General features: G+C 42.7%; 3 protein-coding genes across 3 annotated transcripts; 2 read left to right on the top strand and 1 right to left on the bottom strand.

The window, feature by feature from the left end:
- Positions 1–3,265: 3,265 nt before the first annotated feature.
- Positions 3,266–3,689, bottom strand: LOC102847466 (histone H2B type 1-like). The gene has a single exon (XM_006888620.1). The coding sequence runs from the start codon at positions 3,683–3,685 to the stop codon at positions 3,305–3,307; it is 381 nt and encodes a 126-aa protein (XP_006888682.1). The 5' UTR covers positions 3,686–3,689; the 3' UTR covers positions 3,266–3,304.
- LOC102848273 (histone H3.1-like) lies at positions 3,351–5,698 on the top strand. The gene is made up of 2 exons (XM_006888622.1): positions 3,351–3,368; positions 5,287–5,698. The coding sequence occupies exon 2, from the start codon at positions 5,287–5,289 to the stop codon at positions 5,695–5,697; it is 411 nt and encodes a 136-aa protein (XP_006888684.1). The 5' UTR covers positions 3,351–3,368; the 3' UTR covers position 5,698.
- On the top strand, positions 4,022–4,414 carry LOC102847870 (histone H2A type 1-like). The gene has a single exon (XM_006888621.1). The coding sequence runs from the start codon at positions 4,022–4,024 to the stop codon at positions 4,412–4,414; it is 393 nt and encodes a 130-aa protein (XP_006888683.1).
- Positions 5,699–9,345: the final 3,647 nt, after the last annotated feature.

The following is a 9,345-nucleotide window of genomic DNA, read 5'->3' as shown; positions in this document are numbered from 1 at the left end:
CACATAACAACAACAACATCTGGAAATACAATGTCGTGAGTGATAGGATAATATCAATATGCATACAAGGAAGACCCATCAAATATACACACCTACATCTGGAGTCAAGAGAATATTGCAGTCTGAAAGTGACCAAATATGTAATCAAGATGTGTTAATGGTAAGTGGTGACTAGAATGGAAAAGTGGGTAAAAGTGAAGAATTAATACTATTTTGGAAAAATATAAGCTTGGCGATAGAAATGAGATAGAAAATAGAAATATTAAATTTTTTGTTTACAATGCTATCTCTATTTAAATAAGCTTTGTTTATGTGGAATCACTGAAACTTTCTGGTCATTGCTTTTTCAGTAGAAGGCACTTCTCAGCCAGAGACCTTTGTCCCAGAAACACTTTGAAGAATGAAGGAAGAGAGTATAGTTAACACTGTTAATTCCCAGTTAAATTGGAGTTTTAGATAATAATTATGTTCCAAATAGTAAAATGTTGTTGCTGTTATGTGCCACTGAGTCAGAACCCACACATAGCTGACCCTCCAGCAGGTTTTTTTGAGGCAGTTAATTGAACAGGAGGAAATTGCCATCAAAGGAATTTAAAAGAGAAGATATTAAATGATCTATAGCAAGCCTAAAACAGCACATCAGCAGAGAACTGCCAGAAGTCCAGGCTGGGTTTAGAAGGGGTCGTGGTACTAGGGATATTGTGGCTAATGTCAGATGGGTCTTGGCTGAAAGCAGGGAATACCAGAAAAATGTCTCTATTTCATTGATTATGCAAAGGTGTTTGACTGTGTGGATCATAACAAACTGTGGCTGACTCTGAGAAGGATGGGAATCCCAAAACATTTAATCGTGCTAATGCGAAAACTATACTTGGACCAAGAGGCTGTAGTCAGAACAGAGTAAGGTAACACTGCAGGGTTCAAAATTGTGAAGGGTGTATGCCAGGGATGTGTCCTATCTCCATACCTTTTCAACCTGTATGCAGAGCAGATTATTCAAGAGGCTGAGCTCTATGAGGAAAAGTGTGGAGTTAGGATTGGTGGAAGATCTATTAACAATCTGCATTATGCAGATGACACAACCCTGCTTGCCGAAACTGAGGAGAACCTCATGCACTTGCTGCAGAGGGTCAAGGACTGCAACCTTCAGTATGGCCTGAGACTCAATGTCAAGAAGACAAAGATTCTCACCACTGGACCAATTGGTAGCATCAGGATGGATGGCGAAGAGATTGAGATTGTTCACAGCTTCAGTTTGCTCGGCTCCACGGTCAACACTCTTGGCATCAGCAGCCAGGAAATCAAAAAACATATTGCAATGGGAAAGTCTGCTGTTAGGGACCTCTCTAAAGTACTCAAGAGCAACGGTGTCTCTCTAGAGACTAAGGTGTGCCTTTGCAATCACTTGTTATGCATCAGAGAGTTGGACAAAAGAATTGATGCCCTTGAGCTGGGGTGCTGGAGAAGAGTATTGAATGTACCCTGTACTGCCAAGAAAACAAACAGATTCATCCTGGAGAGGGTTAAACCAGGCTACTGCTTGAAGTCAAGGATTCTGGGGCTTCGTCTGACATACTTTGGACATGTTGTAAGGAGAGACAGGTCCTTGGAGAGGGTCATCATGTTTGGTAGGGTGGAGGGACAGCGCAGGGGGGGAAGACCCTCTATGAGGTGGATTGATTCAGTAACTGGGGTAATCGGGATGGGGGTGTCAGAGGCAAAGTGATGGGCACAGGATAGAACACGGTTTAGGGCTGTTGTACATAGGGTCTCTGTGAGTTGCAAACGACTTGACGGCACATAACAAGAACAATAGCAAGCCTGCATGCTATCCCTTTTATTTTGCATCTACTGGTCACTTTGTTAGGTAGCCTGTAAAGTGACTCCCATCTGGCATCACTCCCTTGTGTAATAGCGTCTCACGTGGGGGCTGGAATTTTACTTCTTCCTAGGGAGTAGAATGCAGCAGAACTAGTAACGTACCTCTAGCGACACTAAATTACAGCAGGACTATGTCCTCCATCTTGGGCCTCTACCTTGTTCTCTCCACCTTAATATTCAAGTTCTATTTTGTGAGCTGTCCTATGAAGCAGCTTGTGTGGCAAAGACTGGATTTCAGTCTCATTCCTAATGAAAACTTAAAAAAAGTAAAAGGAGAAACAGCATGGAGGGAAATTTTGGGGGAAAAGGGAAGTGACAAGAACTTTTTAAAGTGCTTTAAGTTTAAGACTTTTGAAAGTAACACATCCTATGTTTAACATTATTAGCTATGCACATTGCACCTTGCCAATGACTGTAGTAGCATAGATATCAGGAGAGGCCCAACCAAGGACATGGTGCTTGGTGGAGAGCCTGCAAAAAAGATACAGGCCCTCGGTGAGAAAAACTGACAGAAGGGCTTCAGTAAAGAATATGGACTGATGTGAGAATGGTGCAGGATATGCAACATTTTGTTTTTCATAGAACAGCTTTGAGTCTGAGTTGATCTAATGGCACCTCACAATTCAGAAACAAACAAATCTCACATAATTTTACTTTCTACAAGAACTCAGGAAGCTCGGGTAGCCTAGCAGTAACAGACTGTCCTGTAATCTCAAAGTCCCTGGAGTTTGAATCCTTGGGAGGAAGAGGAACAATCTCCTTCTGTGCCTCTGAAACCTGCTGGAGTCTCAACTATGAATCAGTTCTGACTCAGTAGAAAACAAGAAAGCATGTCTTTTTTATACTGTTAATTTTTTTTTTATTGCTGCTTTAACAAAAGTTTACAGGAAAACTTGGGATTTCCACTCATTCATTGTTCCATTCTCCTCCCTACCCCTGAAAAAACCCATGTCTTTTAAAAGCTTGAAGCTTAATTTTTCTAAAACTTTAAGGTCATAGAGCAATAAATGGCAAGATAATTTCTAGAACAAATATTTACTAACAATATATCTATATATATGACTTCCAAGCTTAGCCACAAAGACAACTAACCGTGATAAATCTAACCATTTACATGTAAGAACTGATGACATCCTTTTTGAAGTATAACAGATTTTCACTAGAGTCTAAGTGGCTTTTTATAGACGTTACACAGACGATAAGGGAGCAAAGCCTACATCATTTAAGCAGAAGGGAAATGTAATTGCCCCCATCACCATCATATTCGCATGCCTTAAATTCCTACTGTAAAAAAGCTTAAGAATCCTAAAGCTTTTCCCTCGCAAGCAAAGTTCTTTCTAAGCCTTTAAGTAATTACAACTCTTAAGTGAGAAAGGATGTGGCTCTGAAAAGAGCCTTTGGGTTAGTTAGGTGAACATGCTGTTTACTTGGAGCTGGTGTACTTGGTGACGGCCTTAGTGCCCTCAGACACGGCGTGCTTGGCCAGCTCCCCGGGCAGCAGCAGGCGCACGGCCGTCTGGATCTCCCGCGACGTGATGGTGGAGCGCTTGTTGTAATGCGCCAGGCGGGACGCCTCGCCGGCGATGCGCTCGAAGATGTCGTTGACGAAGGAGTTCATGATGCCCATGGCCTTAGAGGAGATGCCGGTGTCGGGGTGGACCTGCTTCAGCACCTTGTACACGTACACGGAGTAGCTCTCCTTGCGGCTGCGCTTGCGCTTCTTACCGTCCTTCTTCTGCGCCTTAGTCACTGCCTTCTTAGAGCCCTTCTTCGGGGCGGGAGCAGACTTAGCTGGCTCAGGCATGATCAAAAAGAAGTAAGCAGTGAAAGAAGAAACCAATTTCAACGCCTACTTCCGTTTGTGTTCTAGGTTTTTTATAGACGCTCTATGCAAATGAAGGCTTGAACACTATTCAGATCCGATTTGATAACACATTACTGAACCCATATTATGCAAATTTGAATGCGTCTCATCTCCCTTCTTATTGGTTGGCTAGTCACAAGCTTGTTTCGACCAATCCAACATTGCCTTCTACAATTCCACCTAATACTATAACTGCCTTCTCAGTGCTGCTTTTCAATTGATCTGGTCTGTGTTCTTTTTTGGTGCTTTTTTTATATTGCAGCAGAGTACGTCATAATGTCTGGACGAGGAAAACAAGGCGGTAAGGCTCGCGCTAAGGCAAAAACTCGTTCTTCTAGAGCCGGTCTCCAGTTTCCAGTAGGCCGCGTTCACCGTCTGCTTCGTAAAGGAAACTACTCCGAGCGGGTGGGCGCTGGCGCTCCGGTCTACTTAGCCGCGGTGCTGGAGTACCTGACAGCTGAGATCTTGGAGCTGGCGGGCAACGCAGCCCGTGACAACAAGAAGACCCGCATCATCCCGCGCCATCTACAGCTGGCCATCCGCAACGACGAGGAGCTCAACAAGCTGCTGGGCCGCGTCACCATCGCACAGGGTGGCGTCTTGCCCAACATCCAGGCCGTGCTGCTGCCCAAGAAGACCGAGAGCCACCACAAGGCCAAGGGCAAGTGAAGCCTTGAGAGACTTTCCTGTTTTCGAAAATCAAAGGCTCTTTTCAGAGCCACCTACACTATCAGAAAAGCGCTGATATGCTTATGCCCTCGGTATTTTTTAACAGATGCCCTTGTGGTTAAATGTACACCACTCAACCAAGTTACATGTTTTGTTTGCTGGCTTGGTCCAGTTCATACAATGTATTGCAACAATTCAATTAAAGCTTCCTGAACAGGAAAATGAAATTGAATGGCTGCGTCAGGTAAGGAAGGCCTTACCATAGTTACAGTACAGACTGTATCCAAGTAGTGTTCATAGTCTCATGTTCGTTCCCACAGTCACTAAAATTAATCGCGACCACATGAATACAGAATCTGAACCTTACTCTATCCTAAACCATGCTTACCACTGAGAAACTCAAGGCTTTTGTTACAGTCACTGTGTCAATCCTTAGAGATTTATGATTATAGACGCCTAAAACATGATGGAGAAAAAAATGAGAACAAAGAAAGACAGTTGACCAATCACATTTAGGGGCGGGTCTTTTAAATTTAAAGATGACGACATTCCTTCCAAAGATATTTGTTCGTTTTTTAATTGTCTTCGACTTTTTGCTTTAAAGAAAGAAGGCACCGGATGAAGCCAAAGAAAGAAACCTAGGTTAAATGAAACCTCGCTTTCAAGGACTATACTTTTTAAATTAATGACGCCTAGGTAGTAAATGAATCTATCAAAACTTTAACTACAATCCAATCACATTTTCCCGGAAATCATCAGGACCAATTAGATCACAGCGCGGGATGTATGAAAGGGACTGGCTGAGTGTATAAATACGTTCGTAAAGGACCCTGTGGCATTCCTCCTCTAGGTCTCTCTTCATACTTTTCACAATGGCTCGTACCAAGCAGACAGCTCGCAAGTCCACCGGCGGCAAGGCCCCTCGCAAGCAGCTGGCCACCAAGGCAGCTCGCAAGAGCGCGCCGGCCACTGGCGGCGTCAAGAAGCCTCACCGCTACCGGCCCGGCACCGTGGCGCTGCGCGAGATCCGGCGCTACCAGAAGTCCACCGAGCTGCTGATCCGCAAGCTGCCCTTCCAGCGCTTGGTGCGCGAGATCGCCCAGGACTTCAAGACCGACCTTCGCTTCCAGAGCTCGGCCGTCATGGCGCTGCAGGAGGCGTGCGAGGCCTACTTAGTGGGGCTCTTTGAGGACACCAACCTGTGCGCCATCCATGCCAAGCGTGTTACCATCATGCCCAAGGACATCCAGCTTGCCCGCCGCATCCGTGGGGAGAGGGCATAAACCAAAGCTTGCAATTTAACAGTTAAAAAGGCTCTTTTCAGAGCCGCCCATTTCTTCAACATAGGTGTTGTAATACTTTTTACTTGACCTATCACTTTTCTTTCATCATTAGCTGCAGGTTGCTGTTCTCTTGTGATAATAGTAGAGCTATGATGTATTCATAAATTCTACACTTTTACCCACGTTATACCATTCTCCATCTTTAACCAGTTTAACCAACTCAAAAAGGTTTGTTCTATAGGACAAGGATGATCTGATAAGGGCCTTTTTTTTAACAAGATGAATCAGTGTCATTTGAATTGGTTTCAACAATTGGTGCCTTTGACCTATGGTGTTGGAGAAGAGCACTGAATATCCCATGAGTGGCCAAAAGAACAAATTAGTATATTTTGGAGAGAGTGCACCCAGAAGGCTCTTTGGAGACAAGGATGATGATACCCTTATAGTTGCCTATAGAAAATAAGACATACCCCTTTCTACGAAGATGGCGCCAAAAGCGAAGAAGGAAGCCCCTGCCCCTCCCAAAACTGAAGCCAAAGCAAAGGCATTGAAGGCCAAGAAGGCATTCCTGAAGGGCGTCCACAGCCAAAAAAAAAAAAAAAAAAAAGATTCGCACGTCACCCACATTCCGGTGGCCTAAGACGCTGAGACTCCAATGGCAGCCCAAATACCCCCAAAGAGCGGCCCCAGGAGAAACAAGCTTGACCACTATGACATCATCAAATTTCCCCTGACCACTGAGTCAGCTATGAAGAAGATAGAAGATAACAACACACTTGTGTTCATTGTGGATGTCAAGGCCATTAAGCACCGAATTTAACAAGCTGTAAAGAAGCTCTATGACATTGATGTGGCTAAGGTCAACACTTTGATTATGCCTGATGGAGAGAAGAAGGCCTATGTTCGACTTGCTCCTGATTATGATGCTTTGGATGTTGCCAACAAAATTGGGATCATCTAAACTGAGTCCAGCGGGCTAATTTTAAATGTAATAAATTTTTCTCACCAAAATAAAATAATACATATATGAGTAAAATTTTTCTGTGAGCACAGTACAAGAAAAAATGCAGTTGAAATTATTTTAAGTGTTGTTGTTGTTGAGTGCCATTGAGTCAGAAGTGACTCCTAGCTGACCCAGCCTCCAGTGGGTTTTCAGAGGCAGTAAATCCCAAAAGAGGAGATTGCCCATCCTTCTATAGAGTGGATTGGAACCATGTGCCTTTAGTATTACAGGTTCTTACCACTAATTCATTAGTGTGTTTAAACCAAACTATCTAAAATATTACCATTTCCACATATAATTAATATAAAATAAGAGCTACAATATTTTACTTTATTTTCGTGTTTGTCTTTTGAATTTGGATGGATATTATACTTACTTTGGTGGTAAACTTTCACAGGAACTATACAGAGGTTCCATAAAGTTTATATCTGAGAAAACCACATTTCTCTTATTCACATGATTAGAGAATGACTAAAACTTTTCAGGTATAAGTTTATTAAAATTACACAAAATTGAAAGTTCTGTTCTCAGCAACACAAGCCACATTTCAAATGCTCAATTGCAACATACAGCCACCAACTACCATACTGAGCAATGAAATCCTAAAAAGCAGAGATTGAGATTGGGAAGATAGAAACCTGAGGTTAAATTGGAGTGCTGCTGTAAGTTGTAGGGAAACCTCTTTTGATATGTGTGCTGAGTAAAACTATTTTACTGGATCTCCAAGACTGTGATCTTTCAGTAACAGATCACAAGTCCTCTCTTCCTTTGGATAGATTTAAACATTAATCTTTGCATAAATCAAGGCATCAGTCAACTCACCGCCCAAACCAAAAATAAATAAACCCACTTACAGCACAGCTTCTTCTAAGCCACAGAGTTCCCGACACAGAAACTAAAAATAAATTAATTAATTAATGCATCGTGAGAGTCTATTCTCACTCAGTAGAACTGCCTGTTACTGTTGTCATTATGTGCCCTCAAGTAGTTTGCAGCTCATAGTGACCCTGCATACAACACCTCTGAACCCTGCTTTAACCTGAGCCAATTTCATCATCTCTTACACACCTACACCCATTACCCCAGTCAATCCTTCTCATCCAAGGTCTTCCTTTTTTGCACTGTCCTTCTACCCTCCCAAGCATGATGTCCCTCTCCAAGATTCCTCCTTGCAACATACCTAAAGTATGTCAGACACAGTTTCAGAATACTTGCCTCCAAGGAGCAGCTTGGTTTCACCCTCTCCAGGGGGAACCTGTTTGTTCTCCTAGCAGTCCAGTTTATCCAATCCTCTTCTCTACCTCCACAGCTCAAAGGACTAAGTTTCCCCTCCATCAACCCTAGTCATTGTCCAGCTTTCTGATGCATAGAAAGTAATTGTGAAGCACCTGGCCTGGATCAGGCACATCTAAGTCTCCATACTGAACTCATTGATCTTCAGTACTTAGAGAGGTCCCTGTCAGCATATTTTCCCTAACGTAATTTGTTGATCTATTCTGTATATAGATTGAAAAGGTATGGAGGTAGGAAACATCCCTGGTGTACACCCTTCCTGATTTTAAACCATGTATTGTTTCCTTGTTCTTTTCTGATAACTACCTCCCGGTCCAAGTATAGGTTTCACATAAGCACAATCAAGAGTTCTAAGATTCACATTTTCCTCAGAGTTTCTTGTGATCCACACAGTGAAATGCCTTTGCATACTCAAGAAAACATAGACAGACATTCCTCCAGTACCTTCTGCTTTCAGCCAAGATTCATCAACAGTAGCTATATCTCTAGTAGCATGGCCACTTCTAAACCCAGCCTGCATATCTGGCAGTTCTTTGTTGAAGCACTGTTCTAGTCATTTTTTTTAATATATAATTTTCTGGCAGAATCTTGCTTGCATGTGATATTAATGATATTGTTCAATAAATTTCCAACTCTGTCATCAGAAGAGACTCTGAATATTGCACTAGAATGTTGAGAAGCCAAAGCAAAGGGAAGAAATCAAGAATTGAAGGAGCTGAACAGAAGATTTCAAATTTTCAGAGAGTTGGAATCAGAAAATCAAAAAAGCTGAACTCAGCATTTCTTAAGCTGAAGGAACTGAAGAACAAATTCAAACCTCCAGTTGCAACACTTAAGGATGCTTTGGTCAGAATCTTAAATGATCCACAAAGCATTAACAGAAGGTGGAAGGAGTATACTAACTCACTGGACCAAAAGGAGTTGGCTGACAAAGAAGAATTTCATAAAACAATGTATGAGCAAGAGGCTGTGGTGATAAGGGAAGACGTTCAAGCTGCTCAGAAAGAATTCGCAAAAATCAACATCCCGGGAATTGATGGCATACCAGTTAATGTATTTCAACAAAAGACACTGCCCTGGACACACTCACCAGCTTGTGCTAAGAAATCTGGAGAATGACCATCTAGTCATCTGACTAGAAGAGATCCATATTGGTGGTGGTGGTGGTGGTGGTGGTGGTTGTTAGGTGCCATTAAGTTGACTTTAAGAAGAGTGTCACATCTTTTTCTCACAAATCTTTCTGTACCTTCAAGTCAGATGCTGAATGCTAAACCCCTGTACCACCAAACCAATAACTCTATAGTGATCCTCTTAAATTAGAGTCTTTTGGGGTGAGGGGAAGCCCAACCTAC

This window comes from Elephantulus edwardii, unplaced genomic scaffold (genome assembly GCF_000299155.1).
Source record: "Elephantulus edwardii isolate Elephantulus edwardi_28Jun2011 unplaced genomic scaffold, EleEdw1.0 scaffold00070, whole genome shotgun sequence".
In the NCBI taxonomy this organism is placed as follows: Eukaryota; Metazoa; Chordata; class Mammalia; order Macroscelidea; family Macroscelididae; genus Elephantulus; species Elephantulus edwardii.
The sequence above is the reverse complement of the archived record's forward strand: the minus strand, read 5'-3'. Positions and strand labels throughout refer to the sequence as shown.